Source organism: Indicator indicator, chromosome 13, assembly GCF_027791375.1.
Source record: "Indicator indicator isolate 239-I01 chromosome 13, UM_Iind_1.1, whole genome shotgun sequence".
In the NCBI taxonomy this organism is placed as follows: domain Eukaryota; kingdom Metazoa; phylum Chordata; class Aves; order Piciformes; family Indicatoridae; genus Indicator; species Indicator indicator.
This window is the reverse complement of record NC_072022.1, coordinates 4718691-4744277: the sequence shown is the minus strand read 5'-3', so window position 1 is coordinate 4744277 and position 25587 is coordinate 4718691. Positions and strand designations below refer to the sequence as shown.

The 25587-nt window shown below is 39.2% G+C and overlaps 1 protein-coding gene across 1 annotated transcript in view; it reads left to right on the top strand.

Moving 5' to 3' along the window:
• The window catches only part of COL4A4 (collagen type IV alpha 4 chain), a 58417-nt gene that overhangs the window by 13276 nt on the left and 19554 nt on the right, over positions 1-25587 (top strand). The window contains exons 4-27 of the mRNA XM_054385901.1: positions 1463-1597; positions 1992-2036; positions 3626-3742; positions 6025-6093; positions 6308-6343; positions 6799-6861; positions 7352-7387; positions 7564-7605; positions 8179-8259; positions 9434-9487; positions 10672-10731; positions 11426-11470; positions 12557-12610; positions 14736-14805; positions 16254-16358; positions 16950-17114; positions 17660-17752; positions 18059-18222; positions 20351-20423; positions 21608-21714; positions 22174-22357; positions 23125-23193; positions 24698-24802; positions 25013-25231. Coding sequence (XP_054241876.1) covers positions 1463-1597; positions 1992-2036; positions 3626-3742; positions 6025-6093; positions 6308-6343; positions 6799-6861; positions 7352-7387; positions 7564-7605; positions 8179-8259; positions 9434-9487; positions 10672-10731; positions 11426-11470; positions 12557-12610; positions 14736-14805; positions 16254-16358; positions 16950-17114; positions 17660-17752; positions 18059-18222; positions 20351-20423; positions 21608-21714; positions 22174-22357; positions 23125-23193; positions 24698-24802; positions 25013-25231 — 2191 coding nt within the window. The remainder of the gene's footprint in view (positions 1-1462; positions 1598-1991; positions 2037-3625; positions 3743-6024; positions 6094-6307; positions 6344-6798; positions 6862-7351; positions 7388-7563; positions 7606-8178; positions 8260-9433; positions 9488-10671; positions 10732-11425; positions 11471-12556; positions 12611-14735; positions 14806-16253; positions 16359-16949; positions 17115-17659; positions 17753-18058; positions 18223-20350; positions 20424-21607; positions 21715-22173; positions 22358-23124; positions 23194-24697; positions 24803-25012; positions 25232-25587) is intronic.

Sequence of the window (25587 nt, the reverse complement as noted above, 5' to 3'; positions counted from 1 at the left end):
AGTTCCTGTTCTAAGCAGGTACTAAGTTATCTTCTCATTCCTCTGTTTCTTTGCTGATTTGATTGGCTGATGCATATTGCACATTTCTTCATATCCAACTGTCAAATCACACTGATTTTACTGAGGTATTTTAAAAGACAAATAGGGAATAAATAAAAATATGTTTAGGTCTTGTAGTTCACAAGATAGGATTTTACTCATATTGAGGCCGGTGAAATGTTTATACTGAAAAGCAAGCAATTAAATTCTGTTCAAATTCAACACAATTTGACTCCTAAAGTGAACTTATCTTCTTCCAATCACCTTTGATTTCTGTAATTTTATTTTACTTCAATCCATTTATAGAAATATATGTCTGGTGTCTCAGTTCTGTAAATGAGGTTGTACCAAAATATCCTTTACTGCCCTCAAGTGGTCTTAGAGCCATCTGCTTTTCTTGGGAACACATGGGGCTCCATCTTGCTTTCTTTTTAATACTGTGGTATAGTGGATTGATTGATGAATTCTGAAAAGAAAGCAAAACACTTTTCAGTTTAGAAACAAAACAATTTATAGCTAAATGAAGATAATGATGCAGAATGAAAAAAGATGAGTAAGAGAAATAAAGACCTGTAAATACGTAGATTTTGTAGGGTGAAAGTGCAGACAGGTCACATGTGAAGTCTGGTTAGAAAGCTTGCCTCATTCAGCACTTTGAATCTATCACTTAATAGTTGTTTAGCAGCATAGAACAAAAACTGTAACAAATCCAAAACGACTCTACAGCAATGCTATAGACTGAAAAAAACCAGTTGGTGTGGGAAGTACTTTTAATGGGAAAGTTAGCAGAAATCCATGGAGCTGCTCTGTATGGCACTGTAGGCACAGATCCTCAAGTAGAGTTGTATAGAGATAAATTTCTGCAACCTCCCAAACCATTTTAGCACAATCTATTAAAATTTATACTTTCTGTAAATGTGGTAGCTAATAACGATCTTTTTTTTTCCTCCTGCAGGAAACTTCACAAGTTTAAAATAAGACATTAAATAATTGTAGATGTGAGATAGAAAAAAATGCAGATAATTAGCATATAGTGTGACTTAAAGAAGGAACTCTCGATTTTTTCTAACTGTGCACAAAGTTGCTTTGTCTAAAATGAGCCGTCACTTCTCTGGTGGTAAAAATATGATGCTCAGTGGAATCTTATGCTTGCAGAGGATAATACTTAACGTTGATAGAGCCAGGAGGGCTTGCAGTTTATCCCAGGCATCTCACAGGTGGTGCTGGTGAAAAGAAATTAACACCTTAAGCAAGCTGTTAAATTTGCAGGTTGTATTCTTACAGCATTTGATGTGTGGAACAAATCTGCAGGCTGTACAGCAGACTGGTTTGAATCATGAGGGTGTATATATTGTGAGCTGTGTTTTATCATACAGTCATCTCCTGCTGCATGGTTTATGATCACTTCTTTGGACTCTTTCAGGGTCAGCCTGGTGATCTGGGAGCTCAAGGTCCAATTGGGTCCTTGGGATCTACAGGACCAGCTGGTCTACCAGGGGAAAAAGGACAGAGAGGTGAGAATGGGCAGCCTGGGCCAGCTGGAGAAAAAGGTGATAAGGTAGGAAACACCACAGACAGCTTTTTTAGGTCTACAAAGTATGCAATGTTAAATATTGTCAAGGGAAACAGAACCTAGATGATCAGAAAGTATTTATTTTGTAAGTTAGAGGCAATTTCCCTCTCTCCATCACTTTATAACCTTCAGAGAATTAATGGTATGAGAGTCAGACCTTTGTCCTTTGCTGTACTATCTGTTGTTACACGGGTGACTGTTGGTTCTAGTCCCCTGCTAAGACAAGACCATGAAATATTTTTCAGATAGTACAGCTTTTGATTCATATTACAAACAAGACTGTTTCTTGTTTCTTGCTAGACAGTATCACATATTCTTGTTTTTCATTCTACTTAAGAGTTAATGACCTTGGCAGCTTTGTTTTGTCATCTCTTTTCAGGGCCCAACTGGAGTCCCAGGATTTCCTGGCTTAGACGGTGTTCCCGTACGTATTAAATTAGTATTACTCCATAAAAATTAGAGGTTCTGTAAAGTCATAGCAAATCCTCTAGCAGAATAATAGAGTCAATAAATTGTTTGGCTTTGTACCTTTTGATGTCATGCGACTTGCAGAGCTACATGTTTTGCAGAAGGTTAAGATAGCCAGGTTAACTTCAGCTGGATTTAGTACTGATAAATTCCACAAAATACCTGTGAGGTAAGTACATCATTTTCATGCAGGAGTGGGGCAGCGAAGATCAAACTAGCCCATGCCCATGTGTTAGTGCTGGGATTAAAAACAATGAATTTATTTTCACAGGCTGTCTAGCAAGTTGTGATCTGCTTGCTGTGTTCTAACACCTCTGAAAGGATCTCATATGATGTCTTGTTTCCTGTTCAAATATTCTGATTTTTGCCTGTAGTCTGTTTGCAGGAAAAAAAAAAAGTACTAAAAAAATCAACCCTGGGTCCAGTAATTTTAACGTAAATTGGGATTGAAGAAGGAAAGTGAGTTCTAAATATATCTTTGGAAGAGTGTGATTTTATATTTTTCCGAGTGTCTTCTTCAGTGTGGAAATGGGTGTGGTAAAAGATGGTATCTCTTAGATAGTGTTCTGAAAAATGCTGTTCATTAGAACTGAATTCCCCTGCTCTTATTAGTTTCATATGGCTCAAAGTTAAAATGTTGAATTTTGATAGTGAAAACAGAAGCAGAAATTGAGTGGGTGTCTTAGCATCTGCTTGTCAGCTGTCCACACTTGGCAGTGGGACTGCTGCCAGAATGTCTGTACAAGGCCAAAATTTAGCACAAAAAGGGTGCTCTCCCAAGAAATGTATATTCTTTTTATGAAAAACGTTAATTAAAAAAGAGTGTCTACAAACTGGGATGAAGAACCTTAAAAATAGGAGGAAGGTAAAACTGGCAAAAACTTTTCAGGCAAATGTCCAGGATACTTGCCTGATGATTTTTCAGAACCCTCCAAAAAAATAATTTTGGGTCAAAATTACTAGTGTTTAATTCTGTGGGAAGTCTATTGCCCAGGGTCTAATGGGCAGTAGAGGTAAGCCATATCTAGGGTTAGTTCTTGCTAGGTTAGAGAATCACATCCTCAGTTCTTGAATGTATAGTCAGGATCTCTGAGATTACTGCATGCTTGAGTCAAGCTGTGTCTTGTTCTTCTTTGATTTATGATGAGCCTTCTTGAGATGACTTCTTTGTATTTCTTCAGCTTTTCTTTACAGCCACAATAAAGACTATAGTTAGAGGGCTAAAGGCTGCTTTCTCTGTGAAGATAGCATGTTACTTTTTAATCAAGTGAGAGCTCAGTCTTGCTCTCTTAAGCAATTCTGTCCCTATTATATTTGCTGTGCATCAAAGATATAAAATACGATTTGTTATACACAAAAAAATTTCTGCTGATCACAACAGAAAACATTTCTAATGCAAAAAGTATGAATCTTGGGACAACTGTGAGATGTCATCTGTTTCAGATACAAGGTATTTGTTTCTGAGTCTGCTGTTTCTGTTAATTAAAAAAAGTAGTTTTCTAGTTATCGTGGTGCTTCTCTAATAAATATCAAACCATCTTTCAGGGGTTACCAGGAAGTGAAGGACCCAGGGGCAAGCGTGGTCCAGATGGCTGCAATGGCTCAAGAGGAGATCCGGGATTTCCAGGCGAAAATGGTTATGTTGGACCAAGAGGTCCTTATGTAGGTGAAAGGCATCCCTGCTATCTGTGAATACTCTTGATGTACATTTCTCCTTCCAGCTAACAGCTCTACAAATGAAAGGAGTTTTAGACTATGTCTATACAATGCACAATGAATTTCCAGGCATGCTTACTAAGGTTAAGGGGAGTGAAGGACACTTGGTGCCTTAACAGATTAAGCTTGAATGTGAGATATTCTTGAAGTGTACAACCCTGAGAGCTAAACTCTGCTTTGTTACCCCGTATGTAACTGCACTACCATTTCATGGAAGTACAACTAAGGAGGAGTAGCTTCAAACCATCACACCATTAATCAATACTTGAAATTTCTTGACAGCCTTAATAGTAGGGACATACCTTAGCAGAATTGGCAGTAAGTATAAGCTTCAACAGTCTGAGTCCCATAACACCTGAAGATTTTTAGTGGTTGTTCACACAAGTGTATTAGCAGATCTCTTCCAACATCATGCTCTTGGTTTCTTGTGCCACTTTTCCCACATGGCTGCTCTGTGCACACCTCATCCTGCCTGGGTGTTTGTCTGTATATGGAGAGATCATTTTAGTTTAAAATTAGCCCTTCGATATCATTTACTTTTGCTGTTAACATGGAAAACATTCTTAGATTGTTTAAATGGTTGTGCTAGCAGTTCTCTTCAAATAAAGATAAAACACAGATTCATGTCAATAGGGGCTATAAATTACTGTAACTCCAAAGACATTTTGCTGAACAGATCTTGTCCCCGGTCTTTGATTTCTCATAGAAACAAGTTTTAGTTCTGAATGATTAATTGCTGGTTAGTTGGTATTAGAGCCCCCCGACACTTTCCAAAGAAAAGAGTAAAAACAACTGCAATTTGCATGAAAAGTCAAACGTATTTAGCAGGAGGTAAATAAGATGCTGATTCAGCCACAGTGTGCAGTGGGTGCCAGTGTGAAGTGATTGGAAATATAGCAACTAGGAAAAACCAATTTCAGTAACAAATGCTATGAAATGCACAACCTAATACAAAACTCGATAATAACCTAATTTTTTATACCCCTCAAATTAACCCATTAACCCTCCAAATGGTAAAATTACTTCCACTCAAACTCTAATTTTACCTTATTTTCTTACTTATTATGGCTTTCAAAATAAGAGGTTTTGCCTTTTATAATTAGTCAGATGACATAAAGGGAAAAATGAGACATGGGACAAATTACAGCATAAATACTCCCAGTTCCAGGAGCGTGCTCACTGGCAAGCCTAGAAAAGTATTTGCCACCTACAGAGAATGGGAAACACAAGAGGCCTGTAGCCTTGGGTATGCACACTAAAATTCCACTGCAAATTAAATTAGCCACCCAGAGAAGTAAGGCACAGTAACCATATTTGCTTGTGGACAAGAATGCTATTCCAACCACTCCATGCAGATTGCCTCTTTGTAAAGCAATTTCTTACAGCTGATTATATATTGCAGCTAACATTTTTATGTTATTCTTATCACCTTGTCCAATATAGTTTTATTTAACACTATGTACATATTCATCAGTGTTACTTCTGTTACCTTGGAGAATCTTACATTTATTAGTAAGCCCTTACCTAAGTCATGTAGAAGGTAACAAAGTGAATCTAATAAAAACAGTGTATTTCACAAGAGATCACATGCAAAATAACCAAAGACAAATATAACTTTTGGTGTGTTTAAAGTGTTCCTCGCAGCTGCTGTTTGTCCTGTAATCTACATCCAGACTACTGGAGCTATATCCAGCTGCAAACAGCTGTAATCCTCCTTTCTATTGTACTATTCCAGGGATATTCCCTTCTTTCATTCTGACTTTAGGATTTGCACAGCCAATGTGTAACATCAGGAAGCCAGTACAGTTTTAAACCAATTAAATTTAATGAAAAACAATATCCCATTTTATTGAAATCAATAGTTAAGTAGCTGACTTAGTTAAATTATATCCAGTAGATTTGGACTTCACATGAGAAAACTCCAGTCTTAATAGATCTGTTCTTTAGATATGTACATATCATGCCTTGCTGCTATATCAGACTGAGATTTTTGAGGGCGCCAAGATTGGCAAAGTTTTTTAAAAAGGACTCTACAGCAACCACAGGAACTTAGTTCTTCAAAACAGAAGGCATACAGAAGGCAATATTACTTTTAAAGTTCTTGTTAGATAAAAAAACTGCAAAATCCTTGTGCAGTGATGGTGGTTCTAGTGGATCATTCAATCTCCATAGAGATGTGGGATATCAGTAAGCGAATCATGTTTTAAAATATTTTTTTTTCTTTAAAGGGAAATCCAGGGCAAAAAGGAGAAAAAGGAAATTCAGTGTATGTTTCATATTTTGGAAAAGGACCTCCAGTAAGTATCTTACTATGAAAAAAAATGTTTTGTAGGAAAACATGCATAGTAAATGTAATTGTTTTCATAACTTTAATAAAGCTTAATGCAAAAAAAAAAAAATCCAAGCAAATTTCAACTGGACCAGACAGGTTGTGATCTTAATAGCTGTCAGGTTAGAAAATACAAACAACAAAGCTTGTGATCGTTAATTTCTAAATGATTGTGATTTCAGGGAGACAGAGGTGATCCTGGCCCCCCCGGCATGCCTGTAAGTACAGTCAGTGGGTTCTATACATGCTTTTTGTCCTGAAGATCTCTCAAATTTTCCTTCATGGTAAAGAAATATGGAGGTTTCTCCCTGCCTGCCTTAAATTGCAAAATTCCAGAGTAAAGTCTTAGAAACATTCAGTCCTATAGCCTGTCCTCATGACCAGTTGCTGCTGGCTGAAACAGAACATATCCATTGACGTTAGCTGTGCATTGAGCATTGTCACTCTGGTACTCACTGTTTGCAGACTGTTTCTTCCATGAAATTCAGGATACTGGTACTGAGCTGCTCTAGTGACAGGTTTCAGGCATGATATAAGCTTCAGGATGTGGATGGAATGCAGTGGCTAGTAGACTCGAGTCCAAGGGATGCTGGCATTTTGGAGGGACTAGTTTTGAGAGAAAAGTGTATGCTCAAGGTATTTTCACAGACAGACTTTTTTCTGTCTTTTTCAGGGACCTAGAGGGTCAAGAGGTACAAGGGGCCCATCCGGATACCCAGGCCAACCAGGCTTGCCTGTAAGATCATCACAATCACACAGCCTTCCATTTGCAGGATATGCATAAATCCTTGTCTACCAATTCCAGAACTTGCCTTAATGTGAATCAAAGCCTAGGAATACTTTTTTTTTTTTTTTGAGGCAGATGATAAAAAGAGATATTTTTGTATTGCCTTTTGAGTTTGTAAGTATAGGAATTGGAACGTATGTTGCTCCTTCCCATGCCAGTGTGAATGCATTTCATCCTGGCAGTATCTGGTCACAGCAGAATGCTGTGAGTGGTCTCTCCTTATTCCCTTTCCCCAAGGCCATCTTGTGGGGATGGGGAAGTGGGTAGTGAGAGAGTTCATGCCTCTTGAACAAAGTGGCCAGGTGAAGTACTTGCACTTTGGGAAAGGCACATCCCAAAAGGAAATTCTGCCTCTAGGTGATGCTGGCAAGAGGCGGTAACCATCAAAGCAAAGCTGTCCCTTAATCAGACATACTAACTTGTCTATTCTTTTTTAAAGGGTATTCCAGGGTACCCTGGCTTTCCAGGTGAACAGGTAGGCAATGACTTTAAGTTGTTAGTCAAATAATGATTTATACAAAGATTTGAAATGTTCCTTATGGTTTTTTTATTACCAAAAAAGAAAAAAAAAGGAAAAAAAGAAGACTTGCTCGATTACATTTTCTTGTCAGCATTTTCTGATTACCTTCAAACTGTTTTTTTGTCAATTAGGGAAATCCAGGTATTGGAGTAGATGGACAAAAGGGGGAGCCGGTAAGGAAACGAATACTATTAACCCCCCCCCCAATATATTTAGATATAAGTACATACTTATGTGATGTAGAATTAGAAGTAGAATAGATTCTTGTTGAGGCCTCTGGAACCCGTTCATTTGTGGCTGTGTGCTCCCATTAGTCATATTAGAATAGAAGGAGAAATCATATAAAGCATTGATAATTCTGTGCAGAAGAGATGCCTTCAGTGATCTGCCTGCAGGAATCAAGCATGTCCTGGAGGTTTTGAAAGACAACGACGAATAGGTTACTGAGCATTTACACAGCAATTACCTTCTGCATAGACACTGCCTAAATCCAGTAACTGGCTGTACCCCATCAGTCACTAAATCACATCTCTTACTATGACCAGCAGATGCCAAGGAAAGGGTATAAGAAGGCAGTAGAGGGGATTAGAGATATCAGTACAAACCTCTGATTATCTGCAGGTGTTAATACATGTTCAGTAAGTTCAGGAATGGGTAGTGTTGTAGTACAACAGGAAGACAGCTGAGTCTCACTGAAAGGCTGCACAAAATAGAAGGTCTCTCTGCTGTTCCTTTGGCTTCCACAGGGCGACATTGGACTTCCTGGGCCACCTGGGACACCACTGTTAGTTGGACCTCCTGGAGCTCAGCTGTTCAAAGGAGAAAAGGTGTTAATTTTTCTTCATATTTAACTGTGCTAAGCTTGACAAGCACCATCCTGTCATGTAATTTTTGCAGAAAAGACACAGAATGAATCTTTCTATAATAAACACTCAGCTTCAGCAGAAATCCTATTGTTCAACACTCTTCCTACAGCCATCCTTCCTTCAGAAAAGAGCCCATTTAGCTCATGTCCTTAAAGGAGGACTGTCTTGATGCAGAAAGGAAATGCTGTCCTTGCTTTCGTTTTCTTCACTTTTTGTCATTAGCAAGTCTTATTTCTGACCTTTCAGGAAAACTTTGTTACTCTGCTATTGAGCGTCTTGTGGCTCTTCACAAACTCTTCGCATTTTCAGATCTTTAGCAGTTACTCTCTTTGAGATTTCTCCAATGTAAAGTTTTGAACTACCAACTCTAAACCTTCTGCGGTGCTCTTTCAGCATGGAAATTAAGTATGGTTTTGTTGTCAGGTTTTAATGCAGGCTCCTCTTATTTAGTGTACTTCAGCATTACACCTACTGTAACCACAGTTGTGTAAGTTAAAGCATTAGAATGTTTGCAAAGAACAGGAGTTATAAAAATTGCATTATAGAGCCTATATTGGAGTCTTTATGTCCTCAAGTGTGATTTCCTTGAGTACACAAGTGAAAAGGTGAATTTGGCATTGCCAGGCCCTGCAGCCTCAACTCAAGGATCCAAGAGATTTCACATACTGCATCTTAGGCTTTGATTCTGCACATGGATGCTGTATGCAAGTGTACAAGGAGGAGAGAAAGGGCCAAAAGAACTTTCAGAAACTCCCCATGTTACTGTGAGGTGTGACAATGCTGCTGTGCAACATAGTATTATCATGGCCACGTAGCCAGTCATGCATCTCATGGGGTAATGCACACAAGTGTACATTTAGGCATGTGAATACTTGCAGCAAACTACAGAAAACAGCCAACAAAAAAGCACTACCACTCCATAATCATTAAGCTGCTTTGACAGTGTTAATAGAAGTAAAAAAAAAAAAAAGTATATAACTGGTTTTCTTGTTTTTCTTCTGCTCAGTACATCTGGAAGAACAGACTCAGTGCTTAAGACAATACTTGCTAACAGTTGTCATTCAAAACAGGACTTAAACAGCACCAAGTATATCCTGCATATTAATATACACAAAAAATTTCCTTGGATATGTAGGGCCAAAAAGGACTACCTGGGGTGACAGGAAACAGAGGGCCACGTGGACCCAAAGTAAGTAATGTGATATTATTTTTTTTAACATGATGCTGGCAAAGTCCTTCAGTGGGTAGATTAATATTTTAAAGCACAAGGTGATGGAAGAAGTAACAGCATTTGTATTGTGAGATTTAATCATCACCTAAATCAGTGTGAAAGCAGAAATATTTTAAAAACCTTTCTGGGTCTGTTTTATACTTACCTGTTGAATGTTGCCTGGCACTGAAAGTTCAGTCTTGCTTCCAGCTGGGCTACTGACATGTAATGAACTTAAACAGTGAATTAAACAGAAGCACAGATTTTATTTTTTGAAAGAGAGAAATAGAGAATATCTGTATGTGTACATAATAGGGCATGATGTATGTTTCCTACATATACTAAGGAAAGACTTTAACTTCACATTAAAGGTACCATTGAGAGTAGAGAAGACAGAGCCACCTGTTTGGAGAAAAAGCTGCTGTTCGCCATCTCTTCTAGATTTCTTTTCTTTCTGTCAGCATGATTAATTGAAATGTTGGTGATCCACTAAGGAGTTCCTGAACACTGAGCAGCCATAAAAAGGATTCTGGAGTCTTTATTGCTGATAGATGTGCAGGAGGAAAATATACCAGTAGAAAACTACCAGAATCAGAATCTAACTTGGGACAAAAAAACTGAGTCTACTTTCTGTCAAATACTCATTTAAGATTTGTAGGTAGAAGAAACGAGAAGCCTGAACATCACATTTCTATTGCTTTATCAGAAATTCATTTTCCATTATAAAGGGACCACTATTACTTAGCTCTGGAAAAGGAGACAAATGTGATCTTTTTATGTCAGATTTACTTTGAAAAAGATGGTCTTTCTGTGCCTGCTCCAGTACTAGCTGTCCACATAGATCATAGTACACTTTTTACTTATAAGCAGGAACTGAGAAATTGACTGATGCAGCCCAAAAGATGCCCAGAGCTTTACAGAAACATTAAACTGCTGAAAACACATTAGGCTTGGAGAAGATAGCAGAGCAGGTCCTTTGAGTAACTGAAGCTACATGGACACTGCTAGTGCTGCTGTATGAATTAAGCCCCAGTGACTAAGCCTAGCAAGTGAAACAAGATGTATTATAACCTAATGTATGCATAATTTAATAAACATGCACTAAAATTTATGGCCAGCTTCACTGAGCATCTTGTTTAAACAAAGTATTTTGAATGCTTCAGGGTACACTTGGGAGAGGGGAAAAGGGTGAAAAAGGCATTCCTGGATTCCCTGGATTGCAGGTAAGGAAGCTGCAGAATAAATTACTTATAAATTCACTATAATTATGCTCATAATCTATTTGTCAGTTTAAGTTTTCATTTCCAAGGAAGATTTTAAGGATTTTTTTTTTTAAACTAATCTGTCAGAATTTCTGTATTTAAGAATCCTGACTGGGACTCACCCTGTCTCAGGCTTAAACACAAGTTCATACAGACTTTCTGAGCTTGGAAAGAAAGTAAATCTGTAGGGTGCCACTCTAAATATTTAGGGCTGCACAAAGCTTCTCTGGAGAAGCACAGTACTAGCATAGTAATTCTAGTATATTACATATGTGCTGATGGGAGCTCTTTAGAGCAGCTTGTGCTTGATTTCCATAACAGTGCTCACATGAAGCACTATATCCACTACTGTGCTTGGTGCAGTATGATATATAAGTGAAGTGAATACCTCCCTGATTTAGTTTGGTCTATAGTTCAAATTCATGCCCATCTCATACAAAGTATTTGCAAAAACTTTGCCAAGCTTTTGAGAAACATCCCAAGTAATTATTATCTAAGGAATATTAACTGCTCAGCAATTCTGAATAATAATATTACTGAAAAATATCCCAAATAGTAATTATCTAAGGAACATTAAGTGTTCAGCAATTCTGAATAGGTGTAATTTTGAATAAGCATTTACTGGCTTAGCTCACAATCTACTTGTTTTTATCAGGGTAATCCTGGATCTTACGGACCTGCTGGTTTTCCTGGAATGAAGGTAAGAGGATGAGAAGTGCAAGCAGCTCCCTGAAATGTGGAATCAGTGAGACTGGCTTTTGTGTGGATTTGTGCAGATTTGGAATTTCCACGTACTTGATAGCTCACATTACATTCCTTCCTTTCTTTCCTGCTACCTCTTGCCACAGAAGTTGTGTCAACACTTTGTCTTCACATTTCTGCCACTATGAAATTCAGCTGAAATTGGCTAATGGGGTCTGAGTTGCAAGCAGGAGGAAGAGCCACGCATGTGGGACAGACACATGCCGTGATGGAAAAGTTCCACAGCACATTAACTTCATTTGCCATGGTGACATTGTGAAATTTTGTGTTAGATGCATGTTTTGTTCATCTTTCTGGCTCAAGAAGTTCCAGTTTTGCATTTAAACCTGCTAAATAATGACTAGATAATGGTTGGACTCATGATCTTAAAGGTCTCTTCCAAATGATTCTATGAAATGAATGACAACATTTTACTGGAGTGAAGAAAAACAGATGTACATATGTAGATCCCCATCTTGCCTTTTCCTGTCTCCTCTCCCGGCTCATTTCAAATCTAGTTGAGGTAATGATCCGACGGTTCATAACTTGCACTAATGTGCAGGTATTAGCATCCTGACTTATGTTCCAGGTGACTGTTTTATCTGCACAACTGCTCTTGACTTTGTACTTCACCACTACTGACCTGAAGTGTTTGAATACAGGACGGAGGAGCATATTACTAACCATAGAAGGAGAGGGGAAGCTGATATGCTGCTTTCCCTGCAGTAATCATTTAAGAAGGTCATTCAGCAAGCAGTAAACCAGTTTCAGTTGTATTATGCAGATGTGTCTGCTGGGATGTATTTCAGCTACTTCTGTGCCCCAGCTACCCTGAATCTCCTGATCACTTAAGTAACCTGTTGTGGGGTTTGTAGCAGAAGAGATTCTGTGAAACATACCATCTCTTGTTCAAACCCAAAGACTTCTCTGAAACTAACTGCTGATGTTGTTACAACATAACCCTATTGCCCGACTGCCTTATTGGGTTTTGTTCTATTTATATCTTAACAGATTAATTACATTATATTTATGTGATCTTTTCTAGGGGGAAACAGGATTTGCTGGTTTTCCTGGACAACCTGGCTATCCAGGCATACAGGTAAAAAAAGCCAGCACATCCCTGGATGCACACATGCACACATACATAGATGTATAAATGCTGTATAAGTGCTAACAAGGCCTCCCAAATGTACCTGCTTGTCAAACCATTTCCTTTTCTATAGTCAGATTTACTGTTGTCATGACAATCATAGTTACTCAATGCCATGGTAGTAAATAACAATGTAAGAAAACATTCCTGCTTGGTGCATATCAGAGTGGAAATTCCATTTTGCCTGCCATAGGAATTGATTACAATTGCCAATAGTTATCTGTTGGTGACGTTAATGAACTTGGCTCTACATAGTCTGAAACACAAAAGTCAAGAAGTGTTTATTTCCCTCTGAAATAACATTTGTGGAAAGCTGCATATAAACCAGTAACTTTTCTTAAAGCATCAGGAGTTGCACCTCTGAAATCAGAGGAGTGACACTCAGGAAATTTGAGCAAGAGTCATCTCAGATATAAGTTGAAGGCTAAGGTGGAAACACAGTCTACGTAATCTGTGATGACAAAAGGAAGAAAACTGTGGCTGGATCAAGCTTGCCATAAGCAGTATACTGCTGAAGACACAGCTGACAAGAAGCAACAAGCAGCTTCAGGAAGCGGGTTTACAAATGAGAAATGACAAACGCAGTAAAAAAGTAAAAGTACAGTGAAAACACCTGGTTTAGTCACACACTTACTTGTTTCAAAGTTAGGATTGCCAGGAGAGTGCTAGATCAGCTTCTTCAGCCAAGGTTTCATGTATGTAGTCATACTTGGTGGAGGTAAACAGCTCGTGGATGTTCATTTTTTCTAGCAATTGCTTATTATGAGCTTCACAAAAATGTGGGATCCTTCAGATCTTAATTAGCCAGAAAAATCACATCTCTTATTTAAACAGAAAAATCATTACAGCCCATTGCTCTCCAAAAGCAGAGTCAAACCTTAAGTGTTTTGTTGTTAAAAAGTACTCGCCCTGATACTTTAATTGGGGGCATCATTAATAAACTTGAGTCAAGACATGGTATAGAGAGCACAGTGTATTCCTCAGTCTGCTTGATTAGCCCACAGCTTGGGAAGCCATCAGTTAACTCTACAAACAGTAAGCAGAAAATAATTAATTGTTGGTAACTTGCACTAGAGTGAAGTTTGAAGGCCTGTGGCAATGATTCAGGAAGTGGAAACTACAACTGCTAACACTTAGAGCAAAAGAAGATGAATCAAGTAGAATCAGCTTTAAAAGAATATCAGGTTAATTTATACAGTTACACAAAATTTGGAATCATAGCACAGATGCTGTAGTTTTGTTGAGGAAACAGTTGGATAAATCTGATTATTCCTGAAAAGTGCAGGGTACCCAGTTTTGCAGTCCTAGTTTTATTTCTCTGTGTCCTAAGAAGCCCTGAACTCCCATCCCAGGCACAACCTCACTATGCCGTTCCCACAGGCACATTCTTGTCTTCTCAGCTGCCATTTGCCACACAGAATAGGTCTGATTCCTAATCTACAAAGCAAAAAATCTAATAGAATTTGCCACACAAGAGACTTCCCTGAAGTCCACTTCACTTGCAATGCCACATATCAAAATCCAAGCTAATTTAGAAATCCTCCAAGCAGAAATGATTTTCCATGCCATTAATAGTCACTTTTATGTTTCCCTGATGCAGATGTTGTAAACTTCTTATAAGAGCTTTGAATATCTCTTATCATCAATAATATGTCAGACTGTGAAACCTCTTTTCTTAATGCTTATGTGTCATCATAGAAGTAATTTTCAAGCCTGGCATAGGATTTTAAGGCAAATGATTGCAGCTTGGCTGTTAAATCAAAACATCTCAATTAAATGGGTACAGATTTACTGTAATTAATTAATCTTTTACAATAAATGAATGAAACAAAATGCAGCAGCCATAACTTCTGAAGAGTCAAATAGATACACTGTTTAGTCATGGTATCTGGAAAGATACTGACCATTTTAAGTATTTTTGTTTGATTTTAAATGCTGTATAGTGTCAAAATTGAATTTCCCAGGTGATGTGTGTCACATCCTTACATACCCCACCATTGCTGAAGTTTTCAGGTACATGCTAGCACACTGTATTCTGTATGCAGCAGTAAAAATTATTGTTGTACTCTTACAGGGGGATCCAGGAGAAAAAGGGCCCCCAGGTCCTCCTGGAGCTGTTGGAACTCCACTGCTTCCTATAAAAGGTTATAGCCAGATTTAACTAGTCTTTATGCTGTATAAAGTGTGCAGGACCTGTTTTGCTAAGGTGCTTGAGAGTGATCACAAGGAATAAGGAAAAGATCTTGAACTATATTCCTAGTGGCCACATTCTGTGTGTGTGTGTGTGTGTCACTGATCTTAGTGGAACTACACCAAACATACAAACTGCAGATCAAGTATTTCCCTGAATGACCTTTACACATATAGTCCCAGCTAGATCTGCAGGACTACTCCTAGGTATTGAGCCAAAGCACATTTAGGAAACAGCTGTGAAAAATAAACCCATGCTAGATAATGGATGACAAATAAGAAAACCAGCCTTCTCCTTGTAATTTCGAATTCCTGCTTCCAAAGTGGCTACAAAACACAGCTTTTAGACTACAGTTAGGCTTCCTATTGCATAGCAGGGTGAGCTGGTACTTCTGGAACTAGTACTCCCAACAGAATACCTCGCAATCTTATTCCCTTTCTACCAAAACCTCAGGCTGTGGTTTTATATCCCAGCTCCCTTCATCTTTATCTTTACCATCTACTGTGAAAAAGATGCGTGCTACTTCCCCTTTCTTAGCAGGAGGCAGTGGGCAACAGCCAGGCCAGCTGCCTGGAAGGGATATGTTTGGGCATCTCACACACTAAGATTTGAACAGAGAATTTCTCATAAATTGTATTTCTAGTGCTGCAATTGCTGATTGTGAATGCAGAAGTTGTAACACAAACCCAGATCAGCAGAACTGCCCCATTAGAATCATAGAATGGTTTGGGTTGGAAGAGACCTCCAAATCTAGTCCAATCCCCTCTGCAGTAAGCAGGGGGCATCCTCTTCTAGACCAGGTTGCCCAGAGCCCTCGCAAGCCTCACCTTGAATATGTCCAGAGATGGGGTCTCAACTATTTCCCTGGGCAACCTGTTCCAGTGTTCAAGATAGAGGCCTCAAGATTAGATAAAGGCCTCATCCAAAACTCAGTTGAATTTGTTTTTCATTGGCTATGTAATTGCAATTTTAAAATATATTCAGTATAGCAATTTGGAAAATACATTCTTGAAAATTTGGATAATTTCAGCTAGAACGATCCCAAAATGACCTACCCAAGTGCACTGCCAAATATTTGTAACATGAGATGCACATTTATACAAAATGCTACTTGTTTTGGACAAACATCTTTGGACAAACAAATCTGAAATACTGCTGTGGAGTGATAAAGAGTTAAAACCGCGCCCACGCAATGGAAGGAATCCGTGGAAAACCAACTGAATCCTCCCACCTTAAAATTAAATTGTTTCACATTTAGAAATGTTTCATAAAGATGACAAAAGTTACTGTATTTTACCCTTGCATAGCTCCCAAATAACAATTTTGGTTGCAGTTCAACTTAGATTTAAGCTGTCAGTGGCATAAGGTGTTCAATTCACATGTTTTTATAATTCTGTGTAGGTCCACAAGGAGATCCTGGATTTCCAGGTCCTGCTGGTGATATGGGGTCAGTTGGACCAATCGGTCCTGCAGGCCTGCTAGGAAGACCAGGAGATGATGGAACAAGTAAGAGAAGTAGGGGATAAAAGGTGAACTACATATGAGTTGGAGAGAAAGCACCTAAAAGAAAACTGTTCTTTCTTGATATGTGTCACCAATACAGCAAGGATTTCAGCTCTACAGAGTTCAATAAAAGTATTAGTTCAGCACATAGTGGCCAAAAAAGAACCCAAACGATCCAAACAGAACATTAGGACGTACCAGAAAAGGAAGACCAAGCCGAATGCTACCACACACTGTAAATCTGTGGTATGCCTGCATCCAGAATGTATGCCTGCTCTCAAAAGTTCTATTCTCAACCTCAAAATGTAGGAAGGAAGGTGATGAGGATGACTTTGCTCTGTGTAAGGAATGAGAATAATTGAAATCTCTGGAACAGATTTAATAGGGAAGAGGAAAAGAAGCACTTGAAGTTCTAAAGCAGGAAATTCTTTTCCTGAGGATCCTGGGAAACCTAGAGATTTAGATGTAAGCTTTTGGTACATAGAAACTCTTCTTCAGACAGTTCTCAATGGTCTGTAATCTTCCTCCTTAATATGTTGTAGTAATTGCTACTATGAAGCTTTATGGACCGTATACCATTTATGTTCTTTATAGGTCTACCTGGCCTGCCAGGAGTGAGTGGGGCGCCAGGACCTCAAGGTTTTCCAGGTGACCCTGGTTTCCCTGGAACTGGTGAATCAATCCCGGGAAGACCTGGATATCCTGGACCACCAGGCTTACCAGGACAGCCAGGAAGACAAGGCTTACCTGGACTACCCAGTAGGTTCATCAGCATTTAGATGTGGAGACTGTTATTCTGCATATTAATAGATTCATTACTTTTGTTAGTCCCACAAAAAATTATAGGTGAAAAGTATATTTCAGCAGATATATAAAACTTCTAACATGGTATATAAACCACATTTTTCCTGTTAGTTGTTGATCAGTGAGATGTTGAAATTACCGTAGTTTTCTGGATGTTTTAACCCCACAGAGTAATATATATCAAAAATGACCCTAACAGATGTCATCTAAAGTTAAAACCACAGCAAACTGGGGAGAAAACCCAAATCAGCATCCTTTTAGTAAAGAAACAAAGTGGAAAAAGGAAGAAGTGTTGGCATTGCAAAAACCATGTGTCCACATGAACTCTAGCCAGACTGACTCGTGTAGTTTGATCTACAAGTAATAACTTCTAAAGCATTTTGAGAAATCTTGGGCTTTTCATGCGAGGATAACAAGAAAAGTGAGTGGAGAACACATGACCTAAGCTGAGGAAACTGGCAACCTGATCCATGCTAGCTGTACAATTTATTTTTTCAAAGGTGTAATCTGTACTGAGAGAGGGATCCCTGGAGGACCTGGAGCAAAGGGTCAGTTAGGCCTTCCAGGAAGAAAAGGTGCAAAGGGAGAAAAAGGTAAGTGTGCCTGGAGGCCAGTGATTTACATATGAGATCTTTGCCACATCAGTCAGACCTAACTTTATTGGAACTTTATGGTAATTTAGAGAATAAAGGCCCATCAGACTGTGAAATTAAGCGGTCTGTTGGCATTAGGACTTTTAACTAGTCGTGTCAGTGCAGCAGTTACTCAGCACTATAAAAAAACCTTCTTTGAAGGCCATCATGAGATAAAATGGTCTGTGCACAACTCAGAAGAGCAGTGTTATTTTTTGAGAATTAATTATGCAGCTGTTTCAATGTAATTTTGACCTATTGGTGTAGGAAATCAAGGCCTCTGCTCATGTACTGCTGGTCCTCCTGGTCCCCATGGTGTGCAAGGACCTCCAGGTGCTCCAGGAAAGAAAGGACAAATGGGATACCCTGGAAGACATGGAGAAAAGGGTGACCCAGGCTTATCTGGTGCAATGGGATCTCCAGGGCACCCTGTGAGTAGTTTTCATGAGTTTCAGTAAATAAGTAACATCAGGTTACCACTTACACAGTAGAAGAACTGCCCTGGAAAGTTATCTGCAGGTTTTACCTACTTCTGTTGATTATAGTCTTGTTGGAGGATCATTTTATCAGTTTCTATCTGATCTCCCTTGCAGCAGTGAACAGAGTTGGACACAGAGACAGAATGCCATGCTGTGTTTGTGGGGTGTCAGGAGGCCTAGGAAAGCTGGTGAATGTTCATCTTGATTTGCTTTGACTTGTTTTTCTTTTAGTTTTGAATATCCATTGTTTGTCTTGAAAGCATTCTAAATGTGCAAATTGCTCCAGTGAAGCTGACTTTCCAGTTACTTCAAAGGAAAGCGTTTCCAGCAAAACCCTATCAAGGCAAAGAACTGCACGATGTCAGCAGGGCAAGATGGATTTTATGTCAACAGTCACTTGGGAGGGGCATGGTCTGAGGAAATAGGAACCCAGGATTTTTTTCAGGCATTTTAAGTTTGGGGTTTTTTGTTTTGTTAAGCTAATTAAAAAGTTTCATTTATTTGATATAATTAATGTAGCTTATAAGATGATCTGAAAATAATGTAGAGTCTTTCACTCCCACAGATATGAAAGGTGTTGCTTTGTTAGTGTTTGTCCCTTTACTGTTCCACATTATTTCAGAATCTCCTCATTTCAGTCACTGCTCAGCCAAAGTTTGTTCTCCAGAAGAATCAGCTCCCATAGGCAATACCTATGACCAGGACCCCCTAGTCCTTTTCTGCAGGGCTGCTCTCAATTTCATCATCCTGCATTGATACTGAGGGTTGCTCCATGCTAAGGGCAGGACCTTACACTTTGCCTTATTGAACCTCATGACATTCTCCTCAGCCCACCTCTCCAGCCTGTCCAGGTCCCTCAGGCTTATCAACCACACCACTTAGCTTGGTATCGTCTGCAAACATGCTGAGGGTGTACTCAGTCTCTGTCTATATCATTGATGAAGAGATTGAACAGCACTGATCCCACTTAAATGAGAAACGAGGACAAAGCCATTAGTTTGAAAAGAAATTAATCACTTTGATACAGAAGTGCTTTGGCCTAGTGGATTTCCTAGATAGATTTCTTCCATTTCCTTGCTGTTTCCTTACCACACATCTCATTTTGCTTTTCAAATACTTAGAACTGTTGACTGACAAATTGCAGATCTAGACATTTTCACAAGTAGTCACTGCTAGTTTCAGACACACCACAATTCTCAGAATTTCTGTTTTACTAACGTCACAATTTACAGTCACTTTGTAAGCTGTGTTTTTCTCCACCTGTTTCTTAGTGAAAGATACTGAATAACAGAGGAGTCTGCCTAAATAATACTCCAGTTTTTCCAGCCTTACTGGCCTTTTAGTTCAGTAGAAATTCCATGTATTTATTTAGTTCAGTGGAAATTCCATGTATTCATCCCTGCATCCTGTTGCACGACCAGAACCTCACCAGTGATGAGATGCAAACCACACTGCCTGGAGAGCTGAGAGCAGAAGTCAGCATAAAAAGACAGAAAAGTACTTCTTTTCCCCTCTATACCTGTCAAGTCATAAACTCTTCTGACAATATCAAGTATCTAACTGGACATAGATGACATCTTTTATTGGCAGATTTATGGGCTTTGACTCAAAAGAATAAGAAAGTATCACTTACCTTTGCTACCACATTCCCTTCTGGGAGGACAGCCCCATCCACTGAGCTCCAGAGATCCTTTGCTGCAGAGCCTCAGGGAATTGTAGATCAAGGGCTGCAGTGGGAAGAGTTTGTCAATCATTTGCATCTTCATATTCCTGCATTTACAGCCATATACAGTCATAGACCAAGTTCTTCTAGTGTTAGAATTTCTTGTTGGTGTGTCTGTGCAGTTGGGAGAGTCAAACTGCACAGGGCAAGTGCCATTCCTGTGCCTCTTCATAGAGATCAAGAGAGAGAAGCATTTCTTTTGGGCATGTTACTCTAACTGGTGTGGGTTTTGGAAACAATACAAGAACAAGAAATAGTTATTTAATTCCCTCCTCAATTCCCACACTGATTCCTTGCTGGAGATAACTGACAACTTTTTATTAATGGTTTGTGGCTTCTTTTTTTGGTAATGGTAAGGGAATACCTGGTTCTGCTGGACAACATGGTGAAAAAGGAGAGAAGGGTGAGCCAGGAAGAGTTAGAAGAAAAGGTAAACAAGCATTTTATCATTAGCAATTTTGTTCCTATACAATGTCTAGACAGTAACAGGAGAAAAACTGTCTTCATCTGCTGTTTATTAAAGTCATTAGTTCAGTAAGTTACTGAAGCCTGTACATCCAAACTGCCTCATTGGTACCACCTCATTCATTTTCTTCTTAAACACAAGATCAGCACAGTGTTCTGTGGATTATATTCATGGTTGTGCCACAAACCAGTTTTAACAGCTTGTTATTAGTGCTAAAAAACACCTTTTTGTGTTATGTGCTTAATAATCAGGGTCTGTAGAGCACAGACTAAGCAGGACACAATTACTGTGACTGCATGAAGAATATTATTGTACAGAAGCCCCCTCCTGATGTGTCATACAGTAGTATCCCAGCTCTTACCTCAGCTTCAACTACCAACAACCTTCTTGTGAGAAACTCAAAGTCTGTTTAGATTCCTGCTCCTACTGCTAAAAATTACTTTTGACCAGGCACTGAAGAGGAACAATAGGCTACCAGTTGCACAACTGAAATGCTTGTCATTAAATAGATCAGAACCTCTTCACAGTTATTGTTATGATTTGAAAAAGCAAAGGAAACAAGAGAAGCAAAGAGAACAACAAATTACAGCAATCTGATGGCAAAGCCTAGTTAAAAACGCTAAACTAATTATTCAGACAAAAGCTTGTCCATCTTACTGTTTGTGAGAAGTTATCTTAGCTGTGAGTGCCTTTGCCTGCTCAGAGATGTTGGAGCAGGGCAAGACATTTGCTATTTATTTACAAAGGATTGGTTGACAGCAAAATGAATCTTTGGGTTACATTTTCATAAATATCAGACAAAGAAAAGTATGGGTATAACAGGAAAAACCTTTGGGGAATACCAGTGCAAATACTCTGCACCATAATGCATTGCTGTAGCCTTCCTGCACTGAAACCAGACTGAACAAAAGCCACATTCTTGTGGTGCCTGTAAACATGTATTTTACAGAGACCAAGTTGTTCCAGGAGATGTCCAACTACATATTGCCTCCCTAAGCCTAGAATACCTCGTTAAGGAAATGGGAATTCAAGGACTAGAAGTGATCCTACAGATGTGATGAATGGTTACCTAGCAGTTACCTGAGCAGAAACAAAACCCTCAGAACTTACGGGAAATATTACACTTTTTTTTTTTTAATTGATTTAAGGAATAAAAGGAGAAAGAGGTCCTACTGGGGCTCCAGGTTTTCCAGGCCAAAGAGGTAATGATGGCAGAGACGGGGAACAAGGATTGCCTGGGGAAAAAGGAAATGAGGTAACGTTTGGCTTTTTCAGATAGTTGTATTTTTTCATTTCAGATAACAAGAAATGGTTAGATCTGTAGTGAAGAGAGTACCAATTCATTCCAAATTCCTAGCACATTAATCACTTTCATCACTTTATGTTAGCCTAGATCAATAAGTGTAGCTTTTATCCACCAAAAAAAAAAAAATCAATTCTTTAGAAGTATTACGGCTTTTTTTTTTTTTTGGTATTCCTGACATTCTGTATTTACTGTGTGCCAGTATTATGGGATTAGGAAGAGAAAAAAAAACAACTCCACTCCCTCGTTCCTAATGTCTTTCAAGACTTAAAACTACTAATATCATCCTTATAGTCACTTAATTGTGAAGCAGTGGTTTCTGCAGATAGTTCTCTAATATGGCTCTTGATAGTGAAAGAGAGGAAAGACATTAGGTGTTGTTATTTCTTATCAATTATTTCTTTCTTTTAGGGTGATTCTGGAGTACCACTGCCAGGTGATAAAGGATTTCCTGGAGTCCCAGGACTTCCTGGGGTAAAAGGACAGACAGGATTGCCTGGTTTGGGGTTTCCTGGCCCTCCAGGACTCAGAGGTACCCCTGGAGATGTTGGTGATATGGGTAATGTTGGGCCACCTGGTCCAAAGGGCCAGAAAGGTAATTCTGCATGCTTACATTAAAAGCCAAATAAGAAAATGCACATTTCTTGGCATCCATTAAACTTTCATATGTATTTTATAGTGTTAGTAATTTACAGTGAAAATCACTTTCAGCAAGCTCCTGGTTTTGTGAAATATGGCCAGCGAGAGGGACCGTACTATCAGCTTTTAGCAGCAGACACTGATGAAAATGCCAATTGTCAGGTGCCTTAAACCTGCAAAATGCCACTTGCAGATTATCAGAGGAATTACTTTCTGGGATGAAGAGTAGCTCTGAGTGTAAGGATTTGCAAGGAAATGATTTCCTGCTGAAGGAGCAGGATAATACAACTCCTGCTTAAGGCTTGGTCTGCTTTTTCGTTATAAAGTATCCCTACTAAAATAGAAATATCTACACTGATAGCAGTATGTATGAACAAGAAATGTACATGGGATTGTGAAGAAAATGCTATTTCTTTCTTGCAGCAGAGACTATTGCAGTGACAGATTGCTGTGGAAAGTAAAAAAAAAAAAAAATCTGTGTTTACAGCATACAGATAGCTGTATGACAACAATTCAAATCATTATAAATATTTTCTAGAAATAAGGGTCAAGAAAAATATATTTTAAGATCCCCTATCAAATCTTAAGTAATATGTAAATAACATGCATCACCAGTCCTTTCTCTTTACTTTTGCACATCCAGTTGGTTAGTTCTACAGAAATATTACAGTAAACGCTCAGACAATGCTCAAAAAGCCAGTTTCTTTATCCCTCTTGCTTCAGGTGAGACTGTCTGCATTACTTTACCATACCCTGGAAATCCGGGTCCCCCAGGATTTAAAGGTGTTCAAGGTATGTTCACAAATGGGAGAATCACAGTACATTAGGGTTTAGAAGGGACCTTGAAAGATCATCTAGTCCAACACCCCTGCCAGAGCAGGATCACCTAGAGCAGGTAACACAGGAATGTGTCCAGGTGGGCTTTGAATGCCTCCAGAGAAGGAGGCTCCACAACCTCTCTAGGCAGCCTGTTCCAGGGTCTTGTCATCCCCACAGTGAAAAAGTTTTTCCTTATGTTTACATGGAACCTCATTTGCTCCTGCTTGCACCCATTGCCCCTTGTCCTATCACTGGACATCACTGAAAAGAGCCTGGTACCATCCTCCAGACACTCACCCTTCATGTATTTACAAACATTAATGAGGTCACCTCTCAGCCTCCTCTTCTCCAAGCTCCCTCCGCCTTTCCTCGTAAGGGAGATGTTCCACTCCGTCTTTGTGTCTCTGCACTCAGCTCTTTCAAGCAGTTCCCTGAGGCCCTTCTTGAACTGAGTGGCCCAGACTCTTTAACTGAAGTGAAGCTTTAAGCTGATAATTAAAAAATAAGCTATTCTGAAAAGATAGACTATGCTAGTTTTCCAACAGATACAGCTCTCCAAGTGTAAAACTGCAAATGCCCAGGAACAGAATCATCTGAAAGAATCAAAGGCTAACAGTGCAGTTTGCACCATCAAATGCTGTGCTGGCTGCCTCCAGAGCAATGTCTAAATGAAGGCAGCTTGAGCTCTGCCCTGCCTCAGTTAAAATGCATGAAAGTCTGTAAGATAGACAGATGGTTGGAGCTGGGTCAAACCTAGTATATGTACATCTGGATAGAGGAGAAGAAAAGGTGTGAGGCAAAGATATGCTGCAAATCTGTAATTTCTAAAACTATATTACTCATGGCAAACTACAATTGAGCCCTAATTAATTACTATTCAAAGTAATTACCATTACTTTAACTTGTTCAACTTAATTTGAATTCGAAGAACTCATCCAGGAACTGGCAAAACATTGCTTGTGGTCACCTCCAAAACATTTTTGATCCTCCAAGAAGTCCTCATCAGAACAAATGGAGATGCTGGATTTTCAAGCTGTTTGGTATAGTATTACACAGCTCCCTGACATGAAAATTGTGGGTGGCAGCTAGAATTTATACGGAGATGAAAGAACAAGGATTAGCAGCATTTCAGAAGCAGCATCTAGCACAGGAGCGTACAAGAACAGGAGCTGACACCTGCCATTCACTAGAGTCATATTGTCTATGTCCTGTAACATTATAATGTTATAAGAAATGGATATTTTTATCTGATTTATGCTGATGATTTGCTGTTCATGGATTTGGGAACAAGTCCACGTAGAAAAACAGCAACCATGATTTGGTTATGATTTTGAATAACTATAGTGGCTTTTGCTCAAAATGTTAAATGTTCCACTGTTGTCAAAGTACATGAATTATAAAGACACAATATGGTTTCCTTGGATCACATATTTTAAAGCTCTGTCAGTTTTTTTACATGTTTTCTTTCTCTCTCCAGGACCAAAGGGTTTAAAAGGACTCCCTGGTCGTCCTGGACCAAACGGCTTTGATGGGCAAAAAGGCCATCAAGGCAGGCCAGGAGCAGGAATCCCTGGCCCAGAAGGTGAATTTGTGCTTTTCTTAATCCATGAGACCTGCTGCACTCACTTTTAACATCTGATGAAAAGTAATATAGGATGTTGGGTTTTTTTCTTTGCAAAGTGATAATTTAATTCTGGTTAAATTTACATTTCAGTATTCCACAGTTTTGGATAAAAACAAGGAAACGACTTCCAAATTGTGCCCTATTTGTATTTTTAAATCCTCTCAACAGGCTTTCGAGGCGAAGCTGGTGATCCTGGTGATGAAGGTGAAGGAGGCTCTATAATTGATGGTAAACATGGTCCTCCAGGTCCACCTGGCATAGATGGTCAAAAAGGTGTTCCAGGTGATACCACATATGGTCCTCCAGGAATCCCAGGCAAGAGGGGACTGCCAGGACCCCCTGGTGCACAAGGAGCAAGGGGTGATCCAGGCATTCCTGGGTTTCAAGGTATGAGCTAGTTTTTTATGGAGCTTTTCCATAGGTTTAGAGCAAAGTCAGTCCAGATTCAGATCAGTCTCTCTTACCTGGATCCATCATGGTGACAGAAGGGCCTTTTTTTTTTTTTTTTTTTACATTCACATTTTGACAGTTAATGATGTCCACTGTGGACATCTGCCCTGCAGGAAGGGGAATGTACATGGAGTAACAACACAGCTTCCTGTTCTTCCTGCTGGTACTTGCAGCACTGTGCCCATCTGGGTTTAGGGCTTCCTGCACTGCTACACAGAGTCCCTAACTCAGACTGATTACTCAGAGGTGAAAAGACTGGCACAAAGTGGGAGAACACTCAGGGAGAGGGGTGG